Here is a 19401-nt window from a genome sequence, read left to right as displayed (position 1 = left end):
TTCAGTCCATCTCTTGCTTACATGATTTCTAAGGAAAATCCCACTCTAATTCTTACCCTTTTCCCCTCTGTAGATAAAGTTTTTTCCTCCCTGTGGCTTCTTTCAGCATTTTTGTTTGTCTTTTGATTATACCGAGGTGAGAGTTTGGGGGGTATTTATTCTGCTTTGGGTTCTCTTACTAGTTTGGGAAATTTCTTGGCCATTGTTACTTAAGATATTTCTTCTGCTTTTTTTTTTCTTCTCCTTCTGATATTCTGATACTTTGTAAGTTATATTTTCTGAATTGCCCAAAGTTCTTGGATGTACTATTTTCCTCTTTTTTTGTCTTTGCATTTCAGTTTAGGAATTGAACTATATTCAGGCTCACTGCTCTTTTCTTTAGCTTTGTAAAGGCCACTGATGAACCCATGGAAGGCAGTCTTCATTGCTGTTACAGTGTTCTTGATTTTTTAGCCCTGCCTTTGGATTCCGTCTTAGAGTTTCCATCTCCCTATTGATGTTTTTCGTGTATTCTTGCATGTTGTTTTTTGTCCACTAGGATTCTTAACATATTAATTATAGATATTATTATTTGTTGAGGGGGGATTGCAGGGAGAGGGAGAGTCTTAAGCAGGCCCCACGCCCAGCACAGAGCCCAACACAGGCTTGATCTCATGACCCTGAGATCATAACCTGAGCCGAAATCAGGAGTCAGATACTTACCCGACTGAGCCACCCACGCGCCCTTAGGTATTTTAAATTCTTGTTTATGATCCCCAATTCTGTGTCACCTAAGTCTGGTTCTTATGATTGGCTTGTCTCTTCAGACCTTATTTTCTTTCTTTTTTTTTTTTTTTTTTAAAGATTTTATTTATTTATTTGACAGAGAGAGAGGCAGGCAGAGAGAGAGAGAGAGAGAAGCAGGCTCCCTGCTGAGCAGAGAGCCCGATATGGGACTCGATCCCAGGACCCTGAGATCATGACCTGAGCCGAAGGCAGCGGCTTAACCCGCTGAGCCACCCAGGCGCCCCATTATTTTCTCTTGCTTTTTGGTATGCTTTGTATTTTTAATGTTGTTGAAAACTTGACTTGAAAACTTTAGCTCCTACTTGATAGGTAGGAGCTAAAGTAAGTAGATTTTTAGTGTATGGGTTTATGGTGATATAGCTGGGGGTTTGGCTGTGTTTAGTGTTTGCTTTAGCTACAGATGCCAGAGGCCTCAAATTCTTCTAGTGTCCTTGTTTTTATCTGCCCTCTGGACTTGGGGATTTTCTGAGTACCCTTCCCCAGAGAGTCTGTGTCTTGCAGCTCTCTCAGCTGTAACCCCTTTATTATATTTGGAGCCTGTTGGTGTGGTGGTCAAGTACGAAGGAGGGTGAGAGTTCTGTGTCTGCAGGTACGACCATCACGTGTTTTGCCAGTGGTGCAGCTTTTTCCCCCCTGCAACCTTTTCCCTTCCCTAGCTGCAGAATTCCTGGTCTGTTTCCGGGAAGCTGTGACCTTCTGTTGATCTTTTCTCTTAGGTTTGTCTGGAAGGCTAGCAGGGGCTGGAGTGGGAGGAGTGCCCTTTCCCAACTAGAAGAAAGTTCTGGCAGTGTCTTTTGCCCTGGAGCAAATGCCTTTGCCTTGGAGACCGCTCTAGGGTGTTTCACAGTGATTACTTTTCCCTTCCCCTGTCAGAGTAGAGGGGATCTTTCTGTATCTCCACATTCATGGTGAGGACCTAGTAGGGTCCTCGAGGTAAAGCCTGCAGAAGTGTGGGAGCCCCTCCCCCCAATCCTGACTGCTTCCCCAGAGTTTCTCACTCTCACGCCAGGTCACAGAGTCTGCAGCATCAGTTTGTGGCTCCAGCAGCTTCTGCTTCAGGTAAGAAGATATCATGGTGTGTCTCTAGGTTTTGGGTGTCAGTTTGCCCTGTAACCTCAGTTCTCTGATGGTCTAAAAGCATATTGATGTTCAGTTTGTCCAGTTTTTTCTTGTAGGGGTGGGAGTGATGACTTGTAAGCTCGTCTCATGTTGGAACTGGAAACTGAAGTTACTCCCATTTTTTTTTTAACTTAGGGTTTGTGAGTTACCGTCTTCAGTGAACTGTATGCACAGATCCAGGACTGTGGTATTGTATCTAGATTTGATTATGCAAGCAAATTTCACATTTATCACTTGATTAATAATGATTTCAAGCTGTACTGTCTGATAGCTTTTGCTTTCCTTAGAAGAGCTTTTCACTTTAAGTTCTTCTCTTGCAAAACTATAAAAATACCTTGCAACTTTTCAGGATAACTTTTTGCATGCATTATTTTGCATTCTCTAGGCAACAAAAGCTAAATAGGCCCTTTTTAAAATTAAGTTTTCTACTTAAAAGTAAAAAATTAGTACATAATAAGAATTTGTCAAGTGATTTCTTCTCTCTTACTAGTTTGGGTTTCTCCAGAATCCTAAGATAAAAATTTCAGTTCACCTTGTTTATTTGTGCGGTAATCTCAGGGCACACCAGTAGGGGAATGAAGAAGTAAGAGAGACAGGCGAGGAAGCTAGGAGAGGGTATGGATTTCAGGTCATTTTCCACTGTAGGCCACTGCAGCTTCCACGGGGGAACTCTGAGAACCAGTGTAAAATATAGGTGTCAAGAGTTAGCATCCAGGGCAAGCATATAAGGGAGCTCTGGGGTATTTTAACTAGTCTTTTGTTGAAGGCTGCTTCTAGGAAGGTACATATTCTCATATACTTTTGGGCCTGCACTGCACATGCGCAGATGGGCTCCAGGGGCCAGAGATGCAGATGCTGGCACCTGGAAGTCAGACCTGTGGAGATGGATACTCAGGAGGATGTGCAAATGACAGTGTCTGCTCTGTTGATTTCCCGCAGCTTGATCCAGCAGGATGAGCTGGGGTAGAAACTGGCCATTTGTCCAGTTCGATTAGTAGGTTCGTCAGCTTTCTAAACCTCTCGATCTTGAGGTGGTAGATTGTATTCAGAAAGGAGTTTTCTGAAAAATGCTGAAGAGTCTGTCACACGATTTTCTGATATTCTCTTTTTGGTTATACCTAGCCAGTTCACTTTGGAATATAAAAGCAGTAGTTGAGAAAATGACCCTGGCCTTGTGCTTCTGGTAATGGCGGACTGGAGAACCTAGCTGAAATCAGTCCGTGCTGAAAAGTGTCAGAGAATTCACAAGATAGTAAATTAATTACTGGATAGAGGTTTGGGAGATAATAGAAATGCGGAGAGGTGAACACCTTGCTTGGGCTGCTCTTGTACCTGGTATTTGCTGTATTATGGAAAAGGATTTGAAAGGCTGAGCAGTGTATGGACAGATTGACGGGGTAGGGGAACAGAAGTTGGAGTCCAGGATTTGCCGTGGGTGAGAATCCTGCTGAGCTGACCAGGGGTAACGTTGGACTCTTGAAAGGCTGTAGGCTGGAGTACAGGTGGGCGGGGAGTGGATGGGGTCTTCCCTGAAACAAAATTCTTCTGTGTCATTTAGGGAGTTTAGTATATCTCCAATCTCAGATTGCTGGTGATGGCAGGTACCTAGCAGAAGCAAATGAAGATACTCTCCAGAGGAAGATAGAATCTTGGGTTTCAAGTTGTTTCTGAGATGACTTTTCAGATATGTCCATGCAGTCAAATCACTGCAGTCCGGTGCACTGGAAGACAGACTGAACAGGAAACCTGTAGAGGCAGCCTCTTTAGATGGTGATGGTAAAACATCATTTGGGATGTTTATGGAGCTAAAAGCTGAACTTAAACATCTCAGCAAGGAATCAGAGCAAAGGGACAACCGATTTGAAAAAGACACAGCTAGATACTACATCTAAATACAATCATCAGAATTGAGGATTCATTGGATTAATAACAAATTAGAAAACTAATCAACTGAAAGATCAGAAGAAGCTTCCTTCAAGTATGAGAGAGGAAGAATCTGGAAAACACTGAAGAGAGGGTAGGAAACACAGAGGATGTAGTGACAACGTACAGCGTGTTTGATTGGAATCCTCCAAGGAGAGGAGGGAGAAGGGAGGAGGGCAGTATCTGAGGAGGAGATGGCGGAGAGCTTTGAAAACTGAGGAAAGATACCAGTCCATTGGAATAACAGATCCTAAGGGGGAGTTAAGGTGTTTTTTAAAAAAGTTTATCACTTGCAGGTCATAGTCTAGGACTCATTTTCCTTAGAGTGAGTTTGCTTGCTGCCCGCTTGCCCGTTCTCCGTGCTCCCTCTCTCTCGCCTCCCTCCCTCTCTGTCCACTTGTAGCAGTACTTTCGGTATTCTGCTGAGGATAAATGTTTTTCTCTCATGAAGAATTACATGGTCTTTTGTTATATTTATATAGATTACGTTGGGGTTCCAAAGATTTTGGTTAGAAAAAAGATATGACTGCTATTTAGATTGAAATCCATTGAGATAAGAAAATATGAAAGATAAGCTTTCCAGACTTAAAGAAATGGTTCTGCATTACAGAACCATCTAATAGCAGTCGATCTAAATAGCAATAGCAATTCAATCTAAATAGCAGTCATATCTTTTTTCTAACCAAAATGATTGAAATCCATTGAGATAAGAAAATATGAAAGATAAGCTTTCCAGACTTAAAGAAATGGTTCTGTAATGCAGGGATTTCAGGCAGAGTGGACACTTGGGGGATAGAGCCTCTCCCTAGCCCTCCTGGGTCACGGTCACTGATAGTTCCTACTTTGTCTCCCCGGACGGCTAGTCAGAAAGCCTCTCACAGGTGGAGGGCACACACTGACCTCAGGGACGGAAGTGTGCCTTGGGTGCCAGTGAGGTTTTTTGCTTTTGTTTTTTGTTTGTTTGTTTGAGAACAAGGGGGAAGTAGTATTTATCACAGATCTGGACATACGGTCATTTTAGGTAACCCCAAGGGCAGGGGCTATCCATATCTTTAATCTTGTGGAAAACATAAATTTATATTTTAAAAAGTTACTGGATGACATCTCTTTTTTAAAGGATGGCAAGCAGCGTATCACTGGCCTCTTCCCTGCCAGGTGGTATAACAAAATGCTTAAGGACATAGATCTGACATCAGATGACTGGGATTCAGATCTCAGTTCCTCCCCTTCCTTCCTAGCTGCATGTCCTTAAAGCAAGTTACTTAATTTCTCTAAAATCAAGAGGAAAAAAGATAAGAAGCCTTGTTTTTTTTCTGTTCTACACTTGGGACTAGTATTTTCTTTTTTTGTTAGTTTTGATTTGCATACCTCATTTGTGTAGGTAAACCACTTGGTCAGCACTGCCCAGTCCTGGAGACCCCAGACACGCCTGGCCCAGTAACACACTCAGTAGCCCTGGTTTAAGGGGAGTCAGCTTTGCTCATACCCCCTTGGTCCTGGGACAGAGGCGTCTATAGAAGGCCATGTGGATCATGCTTGTTGGATGTTTGTTGATATTGGGTGTGTTTAAAGCCATTTAGTTCCTTAGTTATTTGGATATCTCAGAACACTTATTTCTAGTAACCATACTTTTTTCTGTTCACTTATTTGCTCATTTGATGCACTTTGGGTTTAATTCTCCTTTTAATGGGTAGAAAGGGAACAAGAAATAATGGTTTTCATGATTCTGGGGGCTATAAGTGGTTACTCTGTATTCATTCTATACATCCCTTCAGAGTTGAAGTCTGGAGCCTGATCAAACTTTCGACCTTGCCCAGTTTCTGAATTTAGGTGGGGGACACACCCTGCCGGTCTTTTGTTTCCTCCCTGGCAGATACACCCGTTTATCTGCCTGGTTTCTGACTGCATTTGATTTTATGACCCCTGCATTTACGGGATGTCAACTCTTCGCTGGGACTGAGAAAAAGCTGTTGTAAGGGCGTTCCCTGTGTGTGCCTGTTGATCTTGATCAGATGCATTGGGTCAGAAATGGATTCATGAAAATAAAAGAGATCATAATGAATTACAGCTAGTAGAATATATAGTTAGAAAGATCTTTAATATAAGATTCCTTGAGGGCGCCTGGGTGGCTCAGTGGGTTAAGCCGCTGCCTTCGGCTCAGGTCATGATCTCAGGGTCCTGGGATCGAGTCCCGCATCGGGTTCTCTGCTCCGCGGGGAGCCTGCTTCCTCCTCTCTCTCTCTCTGCCTGCCTCTCTGCCTACTGGTGATCTCTCTGTGTCAAATCTTTAAAATCTTTAAAAAATCTTTAAAAAAAAAAAAAAAAAGATTCCTTGAAGTATATGGGTGTTGTGCAAGCCCCTCACAAAGCTGTGGTCACTTTCTCCTTTAGTTTTCCCCAGGCCTTGACCAGGGAGAGTTGTAGCTTTCTGCTGCTTTCTACTTGATCAGGGAGGATATTAACGCCTAATGGTCAGCCTCCACCAGTCTGTTTTCACTGACCAAGCAGGTGTCCCAAGATTGGTTTATGTGCTAACTCCTAGCTGTCCTTTTAGTTCCTTGTCTTGTTGCTTTCTCCCATCAACATCACCATATGGTTTTTCTCTGCATTTGAGGTATAGTATGTACCACCACATGTGTTATGTTCTCTCTGATTGTTATAGAGAGAATATTAGTTAATGTCTGAGGGATGTCAGAGGATTATTCCCAGGAAATCACATGATATCTGGAATTTGCTCTGAACCTTTCCTAATTCAGTAATCTCCTTACTTGTAGTTACGAAATATGTTGGTTACAGTGTTTTCTTTTAGTCTTTCAGGTAGATAAAGAATGAGAAAAAACCATTTTTGTGTGTGTGTTGTCATCACCTGATAATCTCACAGGGGTCAGTGGGAAGGGCATTGCTGTTAATCAGCATTTGTACTCATATGACTGTAGCTCACTTAAAATATGAATGTGTCCCTTTTATGGGAAAATGCTAATAGATGTTTGCTGTTTGACAACTTGGAATGTAGAGGAGACCAAGGAGAAAATAGCCAGAAACTACTGAAAGGTACATGCTTATCAGGTAGGGATAGACATTTGAGGGGCACCTGGGTGGCTCAGTCACTTGAGCGTCCAAGTTTGGCTGAAGTTATGATTTTAGGGTCCTGAGTTGCGCTGAGTCAGGAGCTAAGCTTAGCAGGGGGTCTGCTTGTGCTTCTGCCCCTCCCCATGCTCGTGCAGGTGCGCATGCTTTCTCAAATGAAATCTTGAAAAAGGAGAGACATTTTAGGTTTTATTAATAAATTGTCATTTATTATGACAATTTTGTGTTGAAGGAAAATGAAAGCTGTACTGTGTGTGTTAGGTAGTATGGTCTCATTACTCTTGTAGTACCAGAAGTTGGATGTTGGGCACACAAATTCAGACTAGTTAGTGATTTGTGGAGGAAAAAGTTTTTCAGATTGTGCTTTTAGAATACTTGTTCAGTGTTCACATTTCATTTGCAAGTTTTTGACAAATTAGTGGTATTAAAATAGCCTTTCTTTTAATATGCTAAAATCCCCTTTGCGTCTGAGGTTAAAAGGAAAGGCAATATTTCATTCAAAGCCTTAGAGTATTTAATCCTTTCCAAAGTTCTTCTTACATTTTTAAGTCAGGTTAAGAAATTTTTTACCTTGGAACACCTGGATGGCTCATTCAGTTAAGCGACTGCCTTTGGCTTAGGTCCTGATTTCAGAGTCACGAGATGGTGCCCTGCGTCAGGCTCTGCTTTTTAGGGTAGTCTGCTTGAGATTCCCCCCCCCACACCCCGTCCTTGCCCCTCCTTCCACTTGCGTGCGTGTGCTCTCAAATAAATAAATAAAAACGAAACAAAATAAAAACAAAACTCCAGCATCATTATCAATTACAGCAAAGGGTGTTTCTCAACAGCACAGTTGTCTGAGCTAAGAAAACCCATTTTGAGATGCTTTCCGTAGTCGTCATTAACTTACATTAACATGGAACACACCAGCTGCTAAATTCTGTTCCATAAAGTAATTAAATTATGTAAAGTTCACAAAGACAATGCCTGTTACACAGTGTCACTCTACGGATGATACTTCAAACCCTTCCATTTATCTTCCAGTCATAGCATATTTAATGTACTAAATAATACAACATTTTTCTTCTGAAAATCATTAAATAATCCTCAAGAAAAGGCTAACGGGGAATACAGCAGAGGTCTGTATGTTAGCCACCATGCAGGGTAGTGGGGATTAATATTTTTTAAGTCAGGCACCCTGACAGTGTTTAAATTGAGTGAGATCTCTTGAGATTTTGGACCTTTGTCCTGTACAGTTTGCCAGAAAATATTTTTGGTATAACAGCAGTAGATGCTAAGTAGCAGTGACCAGTCAGTTTTTGAGTGGACTAAAAAAGCATGTATGTGCTTAAATTGTTACTTGCATATTTTGTATACATATCTTTCTAGTTTCCTAAATTGCGTAGTAGTGCAGCTGCTTTTCACCTATGAATATGAAGTTGGCCTTTCAGTCCTGCCCCTCCATACTGTTTCCTCCCTCTCCTAATGGGTTTCAACTTTTTTTTTTAATGGTTTATGGAAGAATGTTAGACACCAGCTCAGTATTATGCTTTGTCCTTCCTTTGCTTTATCCATCCTTTGTTTTATATTATAAGAAGTTACTTATATGAATATAGATTTATTTTTATGTAGCATTCTGTATACACTCTTCTCCATCATACTTTTTTTCACCTGGCAGTATATGTAGCGATAAAACCAAAGTTAACATGTAGAGACATTTCTCTTTCCTTTTTACAACTGCATATTTATTGTATGGATGTTTCTTAATTTGTTCAGCCGGTCTTTATCAGTGGACAATTGGATTGATTCCAGCCTCTTGCTTATTACAGATAGTCCTGTAGTGAATAGCCTTGTGCATACATTGTTTTGTACTTTTTCCCTGGGTGGTATAGATTCCTAGGAGTCATACAGCTAGGTCAAAGGATAAATGTGTATGTAATTTTAGTAGTTGTTGCCGAATTGCCTAGGGTAGGTAATATACCACATATTATGAGAGTTTTTCCACAGCCTCACTATCAGACTATATCATCAAGCTTTTGGATTTTTATAAATCCAACAGGTGGGAAATTGTATCTCTGTGAGGACTTATTTTGCTTATTTTCCCTTATTATGAGCAAGGTTCAGCACTGTTCTCACAGGGTTAAGAACCAGTTGTATTTCTGTTTCTGTGAATGGTCTCGAAGGGGTGTTGGTTCTTTTCATTGTGGCTGACAAGACTGAAGGGTGGTCCCCAGTGATTTCCTACCGCCTTCTGCCCTCACTTTATGTAATTCTCTCCCCATGAGTGGGAGTGGGGCCTAGGCCTTGCTTTTAACCAACAGCATATGGCAAAGATGAGAGAATGTCAATTTCTTGATTAGCTTAGGTTATATAGCAAAAATAATAGGATTTCACTCTTGTGGTTATATTATAGAAGACTCCATCTTGGGGGACCTGGCTGGCTCAGCTGGTTGACCGTTGCCGACTCGACTTCACCTCAGGTCATGATCTCAGGGTTGTAGGATTGAACTCTGTGTTGGGCTCCAGGCTCAGTGCAAAGTCAGCTTGAGATTCTCTCCTTCCTCTGCCTTCCCACTCACTCACGTTCTCACTAAATAAATACATATGTATCTTAAAGAAAAAAGGGAAGGGGCACCTGGGTGGCTCAGTGGGTTAAGCTATTGCCTTCGGCTCAGGTCATGATCTCAGGGTGCTGGGATCGAGTCCCACATTGCGCTCTCTGCTCAGCAGGGAGCCTGCTTCCCACCCCACCCCCCCTCTGCCTGCCTCTCTGCCTACTTGTGATCTTTCTCTGTCAAATAAAATTTAAAAAAAAAAAAGAAGAAAGGGAAGAAGATGACTCAGTTTTCAGCAGACTGGAGGAGACTCCTCATTGTCAGCCTGATGAAGTTAGGGGTTGTGGTGATGTCCACATAGTGAGGAGCTGCCGATAACTACTAGGGTCTGGGAGTAGCCTCCAGCTAACAGGACCCCTTTGTCATAGAGCTACAAGGGGAGGAATTTTTCCAACAACTTGATGAGTTTGGGAGCAGTTCTGAAATCAGGCCTCCAGGTGAGAATGAAGTTTGGCTGACAATTAGCTTGAAGACTTGCCTGACCCTGAGCAGAGGATCCAGTTAAGCTGTGCTCAGACGCTTACTGCTTAGAAATTATGAGATGATAAATGTGTGTTGTTTTTTTGGTAATTTGTTATATACCAATAGATATCTAATACTGAGATAATACCTTTTTGTTAAAGTTGCACATATTTTTTTCTTCTTTCTCATTTGCCTTTTTATTTTCTTTCAGTGTCTTTTGCTACCCCCCATGTTTTTGTTCTCGTATAATCTAGTTTATCTGTCTTTTCCAGGATTGTTTCTGGATTTTCAGTTATAGCTAGAAAATTTTTGCCTACTTCCAGATGACAGAGGAATTTATTTTTGTTTTCTTCTGTTACTTGTATGGTTTCACCTTCTGTATTTTTTTGGATTTTTTAAATTCTGGTATAGTTAACATATAGTTTTATGTTAGTTTTAGGTGTACAGTATGGTGATTCAGCAGTTCTGTACATTATTCACTGCTCATCAAGATCAGTGCACTTCCTAATTCCCATCACCTGTTTCACCCATCCTCCACCCACCACCCCTCTGGCAGTGATTGCAGTGTTCTCTATTGTTAAGAGTCTGTTTCTTCAAGGAATCAGTTCCATTTACAATTGCACCAAAAACCATAAGATACCTAGGAATAAACCTAACCAAAGAGGTAAAGGATGTGTGTTCTGAAAACTATAGAACATGTGTGAAAGTAATTGAGGAAGAAAGACATAAAGAAATGGAAAAACATTCCATGCTCACAGACTGGTCAAGAACAACTGTTGTTAAAATGTCTGTGCTACCCAAAGCAGTCTACACATCCAGTGCAATCCCTGTCAGTGTACCAAAGCATTTTTCACAGAGCTGGAACAAACAACCCTAAAATTTGTATGTAAACAAAGAAGACCCTGAAGAGCTAAAGGAATGTCGAAAAAGAAAATCAAAGCTGGTGGCATCACAATTCTGGACTTCAGTCTAGATTTCAAAGCAGTAATCATTAAGACAGTATGGTATTGGCACAAAAACAGACACATGAATCAGTGGAAAAGAACAGAGATCCCAGAAATGGACCCTCAACTCTATGGTCGACTAATCTTCGACAAAGCAGGAAAGAATATCCAATGGAAAAAAGATGGTCTATTCAGCAAGTGGTGCTGGGAAAATTGGACATCTACATGCAGAAGAGTGAAACTGGATCACTGTCTTAAACCATATATAAAAATAAAATGGATTGAAGACCTAAATGTGAGGCAGGAATCCATCAAAATTCCAGAGAACACAGGCAGCAACCCCTTGCACCTTGGCCTCAGCAACTTCTTGCTAGACACGTCTCCAAAGACAAGAGAAACAAAAGCAAGAATAAACTCTTGGGACTCCAAGATAAAAAGCTCTTGCACAGCAAAGGAAATAGTCAACAAAACTAAAAGCAACCTAGAAGTAGAAGAAGATATTTGCAAATGCATTATCAGATAAAGGGCTAGTATCCAAAATCTGTAAAGAACTTACCAAACTTAACACCCAGAAAACAAAAAATCCAGTCAAGAAATGGGCAGAAGACACGAACAGACATTCTCCAAAGAAGACATCCAGATGGCCAACAGACACATGAAAAAGTACTCAGCATCACTCAGCATCAAGGAAATACAAATCAAAACCACAATGAGAAACCATCTCACACCAGTCAGAATGGCTAAAATTAACAACTCAGGAAACAACAGATGGTGGCGAGGATGTGGAGAAAGAGGAACCTTCTTACACTGTTGGTGGGAATGCAAGCTGGTGCTGCCACTCTGTAAAACAGTAAGACAGTACCTCAGAAAGTTAAAAATAGAACTACCGTATGATCCAGCAAGTATACTATTAGGTGTTTATGCAAAGGATACAAATGTGATTCAAAGGGGCACATGCACTCCAGTGTTTGTAGCAGCAGTGTCCACAGTAGCCAAACTATGGAAAGAGCCAGATGTCCATCCACAGATGAATGGATAAAGAAGAGTGGTATATAGAGAAAATGTACTGTTACTAAGCCATCAGAAAGAATGAACTCCTGCCATTTGTTGTTGTTTTTTTAAAGATTTTATTTATTTATTTGACAGATCACAAGTAGGCAGAGAGGCAGGCAGAGAGAAGAAGGGAAGCAGGCTCCCTGCTGAGCAGAGAACCTGATTTGGGGCTTGATCCCAGGACCCTGAGATCATGACCTGAGCTGAAGGCAGAGGCTTTAACCCACTGAGCCACCCAGACGCCCCATAACTCCTGCCATTTGTGATGATGTGGTGGAACTAAAGGATGTTATGCTAAGCGAAATAAGTCAAAGACAAACACCATGTGATTTCGCTCATGCGGAATTTTAAGAAAGAAAGCAGATGAACATAGGGGAAGGGAAGGGAAAAATAAAATAAGATGAAATCAGAAGGGAGACAAACCATAACTAAAGGAAACAAACTGAGGGTTGCTGTGGAGGGGATTGCGGGTAGTTGGGTGCTGGGCATTAAAGAGGGCACTTGAAGTAATGAGCACTGGGTGTTACATGCAACTGACTGATGAATCACTAAATTCTGCCTCTGAAACTAGTAGTACAGTACATGTTAATTAAATTGAATTTAGATTAAAAAAATTTTAGGGGCACCTGGGTGGCTCAGTGAGTTAAAGCCTCTGCCTTCAGCTTGGGTCATGATCCCAGGGTCCTGGGATCGAGCCCCGAATCAGGTTCTCTGCTCAGCAGGGAGCCTGCTTCCCTTCTTCTCTCTGCCTGCCTCTCTGCCTACTTGTGATCTGTCAAATAAATAAATAAATAATATATATATATATGTGTGTGTGTAAATATATATAATATAAAAATATAAAATATATAATAAAATAGTAAATAATAATAACAATAAAATAATAAATAATAAAGCATAAAATAATATAAAATAGAAAATAAAAAAATTTTTAAAAAGAGTCTTTTTTGTGGTTTCTTTCCCCTCCCCCCCTTTTTTCCCTTTGCCCATTTGTGAAATCATAAGGTGAAATCATATGGTATTTGCCTTTCTCTGACTGACTGACTTCATTTAGCATTATATACTGTAGCTCCATCCGTGTTGTTTCAAATGGTGGAATGTCATCTTATGGCTGAATAATACTCCATTGTATATATACCACATTTTTTAATCCATTTATCTCTTGACGGCAACTTGGGTTGCTTCCATAATTTAGCTATTATAAATAATGCTACAGTAAACATGGGGTGCATGTATCCCTTTGATTTTGTATTTTTGTGGGGGGGTAAATGCCCAGTAGTGGGATTACCAAATTATAGGGTAGTCATGTTTGAGGAACCTCCATACTGTTTTCCATAGTGGGTGCACCAGTTTGCATTCCCACCATCAGTGCACGAGGGTTCCTTTTCCTCTACATCCTTGCCTGTCTTCTCCAAAACCGTTCTTCTTATTTCTTGGGTTTTTTATTTTAGCCCTTCTGACAGGTGTGAGGGGGTATCTCACTGATGATGCATGATGTTGAGCATCTTTTCATGTGTCAGGTGGCCATCTGGATGTCTTTGGAGAAATGTCTGTTCCTGTCTTCTGCCCATTTTTAAATTGGATTATTTGGGGGTTTTTTGGATGTTGAGTTGTATCAGTTCTTTATATACTTTAAATACTAACCTTTTATTGGATATGTCATTTGCCTAATAGCTCTTCCCAATCTGAAGGTCATCTTTTAGTTTTGTTGACTGTCTCCTTCACTGTGCAGAATCTTTTTATTTCGATGTGGCCCCAATAGTTAATTTTTTCATCCATATTTAAATATCAAATTCATATCAGTGTGTCTTGGTGAATGGTGAGAGGGGTGGACCCCAGTGTATCCTTTAACATGTGGCTAAACAGTGGTCCCAAGTCCAGTTAGCAAAAAGTCATTCATTTCTTCACTGGCATGTGATGTTATCTATAACCATTTACACTAAATTTCTAAATGTAATTGGGTCTGTTTCTTGGTTTCTTATCCTGCCCCATTGGTTTTTAGTCTGTGGATGTGTCATGCTCTGCTGTTAGGTAGAAAAACCCTGGAGTTTATAATCCAGTAGGGCTCACCCCGCTTCTACTTGTTTTTCAGGGTTTGCCTGCCTGTTCCCTGCTTGTTCATTCTTTCCCAGATCAACTTGTTTAGCTCCAGAAAAAAGATCTGCTGGTATTTTTGATACAATTATGTAACATATATAAGTTATCTTAAGGAGAGCTGACTTTTATGATTTGGGGTTTCTCTCAAGAGTTAAGTACATCTTTCCATGTGATCAAGTCTTTTGGGGCTTTCAGGAGTGTCTTGTGTTTTTTCTCATACATGTTTAAAGACGTTGCTTGTTAGGTTTATGAGTAGTATTTATTCTTAAGATTTTTTTATATTCATAAAAAAAGGATTTTTTTATATTAATAAGATTGGTATTCATAAATTAGATGTGTGTTTTGGGAGGTTCAATTTTTGTCAGATTTTGAGATAAGTGTCCTACTCGTTTTATAAAACAGATTTGGAAGATTTATTATTATGTATTCTTTTTAGTGGTTTAGGGAGCATTAGGATCAATAGGTCTTTTTTTTTTTTTTTTTAAGATTTTATTTATTTATTTGACAGAGAAATCACAAGTAGGCAGAGAGGCAGGCAGAGAGAAAGAGAGGAGGAAGCAGGCTCCCTGCTGAGCAGAGAGCCCGATGTGGGACTCGATCCCAGGACCCCGAGATCACGACCCAAGCCGAAGGCAGCGGCTTAACCACGGAGCCACCCAGGCGCCCTAGGATCAATAGGTCTTTAAAGGACTAGTAGACGTCCCCTGTGAAGCTCTCTGTGTGGTGGTTTGTTTTTGTTGTTGTTTTGAGAAACTCTTACGATGTTACTACTTCTGTGACGATTGGTCTGTTTGCATTTCTGTTGGGACTGGGGTTAATTTGAGTAAGGTGTATTTTCCTTAGAAGTTATTTTCCTAGGTTTTCAAGTTGATATGCATGGAATTATATGAAGCTATCTTTTGATTTATAAAATTTGCAGTGATTTCAAATTTATCATTAAGAAATCTTAGACTGAGAGTGGAAGAATTGGGACTTTTGCTGGCATACTGAATATTTTGCTTAATAATGACAATGTCTAATGAAACTATTTAAACTGGTTAGCTGTCTTCTGTCCTTCACCTCCTCCTCCTGACCACGGACACTTATTTCCCAGGCTGTGCTCATCTCACATATCATACTCTTCTCTAAGATTTTCACATTTCACAGAATCAAGGTCCTATAACCTCTTCTGGAACAAAAATACACTTTGTGTAATTTTTAAATACACAAACAAGTACTTGTTAATTTTTAATACTGGATGCTGTGTTTGGTAAACATAATGGGTTTGAAAAGACAGAAATGACCCATCTTCTTGGGGTGTGTGGGGTTGCTTATGGTATGTGTAATAATATTTACACAATAGGTACATTGTTTATTGGGGAATCTCCAGTTTGTGCATCTGGAAAGGATTCCTCTGTCATTAACTGTACCTCTCCAAAATGTTGAGTTGGCATCTTGTTTTCCAGCCACCACATCAGTCTTTCCTTGTTACTCTTTCTGTAGTATAACTCCAGCAATTACTCAGCCACACAGGACCTCAGGTGCATTGGCCCTGCACAGGTTTTTCATTTTGTCTCATTCTTCCACGTCCTCCCATTTCTCCTTGCCTGGCTCACAGCTGTGGTCTGTCATTCTGATCAGCACATTGCATGTGCTTCTCCTCAGACTGCTGCTTCTGTACCTCCCTGGTGAAACCCTGACCCTCTGCTTACAAGGCACCTGTCCCTCAGCAGCTACCAGACCATGACTGCCTGGTCTCATTGGAAATTCCTGTACACAGCTGGTTAGCCTTTTATTCATTTAACTTTTGAAAAATATATTATGTTGACATCTAACTGCTGAAGTTTTGGCTTTATTAACTGCTTAAGTTTATGATTGAAAGAATTTGTTCACTAGTTGTTTTGTATTAACTAACCTTAAATGTTTGCTTTGACCCTCCTTTTTAAAGGCTTTCAGCCTTGGATATTGAAGCCGTGGATAATTTCCTATAGAAGGAATAGCAAACAGCACAAAACAGAAAAACTTTATTGTTCTTTGTTAGCATTGATTCGATTAAAATTTTGTCTTTTGGTTTTTGTTTGCATGTCTTCTTAAGTAGTTAAGAACCTGTTATTTTATTAAATAACAGGTATCTAATTGCTTTGTATTTTATTCATGTTTGTTAATAACTTCTTGACCTGTCTACAACTGATAGTGTCTTTGTTTCTGAAGACTCTTATGGTTAATTATATAAAACAAATGATCTGATTTTATAAATTCCTCTCATTTTTATAGGTTCCCTAATTTAGTATAAGGATGGACTATGTAAAAAATGTTCTCTAAAGAATTGTCACGCAGTGGGTTAAGCCGCTGCCTTTGGCTCGGGTCATGCTCTCAGGGTCCTGGGATCAAGTCCCGCATCGGGCTCTCTGCTCAGCGGGGAGCCTGCTTCCCTCTCTCTCTCTCTGCCTGCCTCTCCGTCTACTTGTGATTTCTCTCTGTCAAATAAATTAAAAAAAAAAAAAAAAGAATTGTCATAATATAGCTTGAAAATATCTACCTGATAGAATGGTTGAGAGTTAATACAATTTTCAGTTCAGGAAGCAAGGACTCTTGATGTTTGGGCTATTGTGCTTAGGATTGGGAGGGGTATTCTGGGAATAATCTGGACAGAGTTGGCCAAATCCTATGGGTGAGGTCTTGAAAAAACTTTTTCATTTCGCCCATAGGTCCTGGCAGCCAAGAGGGAACCTAGGAGCATGCAGTGGACAAAATGGAAAGTAGTCTCCTGTTTTATCACAAAGACCTTTATTTAACTTGTGAAACTGGACAATGAGAGCCTATTGTTTTTTGTACCTTTTCAAATAATAACTATGACTGTTACTCTGCCTAGTTTCATATTGTTGAAATAAGGTAGTCATGATATTTTTGTATAGCATAAGGTACTGCTTGGCTTGAATGTGACCGCAATACATTCACTTATAAATACCCAGCATTTTCAAACATTGAAAACTGTACTGCAGTAATTGAGTCATTAATTTCCACAAATATTTATTAAACATACCAGGCATTGTTGTAAGCTGGGGGGATGCTACAGGGAAATGAACAGACAAAAGCTCTTGCTAATGAAGCTTACATTCTAGCAAGGCAGAGGGGATGGACAAGAAATAGTAATTATGTAGTATTTAGGAAGGTGGAAGTTGCAGAGTAGGGAGAATCAGAAGAGCTAGTGTTCTGTGCTTGAATTGCAGTTTTAAATTACCTTAGTGTAGAAACTTACTGAGAAGGTGTATTTGAGCAAAGATTCAACAGAGATGAAGTTAGCTGGGATGAAAAGTATTCCAGGCATAGGGAGGGACTGATGCGTAATCCCTCAGTGGGAGTATGATTGACACATTTGGTGAACCCTAAGGAGACCTGTGTCTAGAATGAAATGAATGAGGAGGGAAGTAATAGAAAATATAGTAAGAGAGGTAATTCCAGATTAGATAGGGACATGTGGGTCACTGTAAGGAACAGGTGGTTATGTATACCATTCATATTACATATTAAGTTTAGACCTAATGAGAAGGAGGGAAACATTAATGTTGAATTTGTGTTGTGCTCTTTCATTCTGTAGGTATCATTCAAAGCTTTTCTGTGCCATTCATTATGCTGAGTGAGGGAATACAGTGAACAAATGAAATTAAAGCTAACCACAGTGTTTGTGGAGGTTCTCTTGATCCAGTGCAAATCACTGTGTTTTGTGTGTTAATCATTGTACTTGATATTTTACATGTCTTATATAATTCTGAGTATTTCATTTAATTCCAAGTATCCAGCAAGATAGATAGTATTATTAACTTGGAATACAGTTGATGAAAGTGAGGCTAAGGAAATTTGGTAATTTGTCTCAAGTTACATAGCCATTATGTGACAGAATGGGATTAGTACTTAATCTTGTATTTTCATTGTACCATTGGCTCCCAAATCTGACTGTGCATCAGAGTTCACTAGGAAGCTTATTATCAAAGCTATAGATTCCTTCACTTTACCTCTACTGTCGTTTATAAATTTGAACTATAACTGTTGAATCTAGAGTAGGCATTAGGGCAGGTTTAATTTTTGATTGGGAAGTAGGACAGTTTTCTTCAGGCTGCTTATTTTTAATAACAGATTTTAAGATCTTTGGGTTGAAAGAGTCCTATAATTTTGTAGTGGAAGTCTGGACTTTAGATAGACTGCCATGATACATAAGGTAATTGTATTCCTCATGAAAAGCCGGAATCTGAAAGAAATTACCACACTGTAAGCAATCTAGACTAAAGGTAAAATACCCATTAACACAGATGAGGAAGTCAGCTGTTTTGCTGCCTATGATTTTAATTGTTGAATCCTTTTTTTTTTTTTTTTTAATTCAGTGCTATCCACATATCTTCTTTTATTTGAGTCTTAGTTAACACTGTGCTTTGGGGTCCTAAGTAAATAGTTGAGAAGTTCTGCTCGGTTGTTTGGAAAACAGTGATTGTGAACTTGGTGGATGATTTACAAGTGTCCTGAAGGGTCTAACCTAGCTGTCCTTCTTTTTCAGGAGATTGAAGATGGCCCTTCAGCTATGCTAGGTCTATAATGGGAAGTGTCACAGTTCGATATTTCTGTTATGGATGCCTTTTTACATCTGCGACCTGGACGGTTTTGCTTTTTATTTATTTTAACTTCAGTGAAGTGACTCAGCCACTTAAGAATGTGCCCATCAAGGGGTCCGGGCCCCATGGACCATTTCCCAAAAAATTCTATCCCCGTTTCACTCGAGGCCCAAGTCGAGTGTTAGAGTCACAGTTCAAAGTAAACAAAATTGATGATACGGTAGATAATCACGTTGAAGATCCAGAAAAAGGCAACATGAAATTCTCTTCCGAGTTGGGTAAGTGTTGGAAGTTTAAATTTAGTTATTCTTTAAATCACATGTTGCTCAGGGGATTAGAAATGGGTCGTTTTCCCCTCTACTTTGTTAATGAACTAGTTGAGGTTCTAGGATTTTGCAGATTCAGTGGGGAGTTATATTCTAATTTAGCCATTTCTGACTTCAGTATTTTATGAGGACTTGGGAGAAAGTAAAAAGGTCCAGAATAGGAAGGAAGGGAGGAGGGAAGGAAATGGAACTTACGGGGGAAGATTTTAGTTGTTAGCATTATTTAATAATGGAAAGAGATGGTAGAAAGGTAACTTGATTATATATAACATATTTTGAAAGGCAGAGTTCATTAAAACAGAACATGCATTGTTACGTTTAGAGATAAGCTGAAATTATATCTAATAAGATTTCTACTTACAAGAATTGTTAAGATAAGGCAGAATATTAAATATAGGAGTTTGTAAACTCTTATAAAAGGAAAACT

At 39.8% G+C, this 19401-nt stretch overlaps 1 protein-coding gene across 2 annotated transcripts in view; it reads left to right on the top strand.

Moving 5' to 3' along the window:
• GALNT11 (polypeptide N-acetylgalactosaminyltransferase 11) overlaps positions 1 to 19401 on the top strand; it is a 53402-nt gene that overhangs the window by 7477 nt on the left and 26524 nt on the right. The window contains exons 2-3 of one of the 2 annotated variants that reach the window (XM_032304565.1): positions 16753 to 16799; positions 18594 to 18926. In XM_032304565.1, coding sequence (XP_032160456.1) covers positions 18632 to 18926 — 295 coding nt within the window. In that variant the 5' untranslated portion in view covers positions 16753 to 16799; positions 18594 to 18631. The remainder of the gene's footprint in view (positions 1 to 16752; positions 16800 to 18593; positions 18927 to 19401) is intronic. The other variant, XM_032304564.1, reaches the window with a different exon arrangement.

Source organism: Mustela erminea, chromosome 11, assembly GCF_009829155.1.
Source record: "Mustela erminea isolate mMusErm1 chromosome 11, mMusErm1.Pri, whole genome shotgun sequence".
NCBI classification, from domain to species: Eukaryota; Metazoa; Chordata; class Mammalia; order Carnivora; family Mustelidae; genus Mustela; species Mustela erminea.
This window is presented reverse-complemented; position numbering and strand designations above follow the sequence as displayed.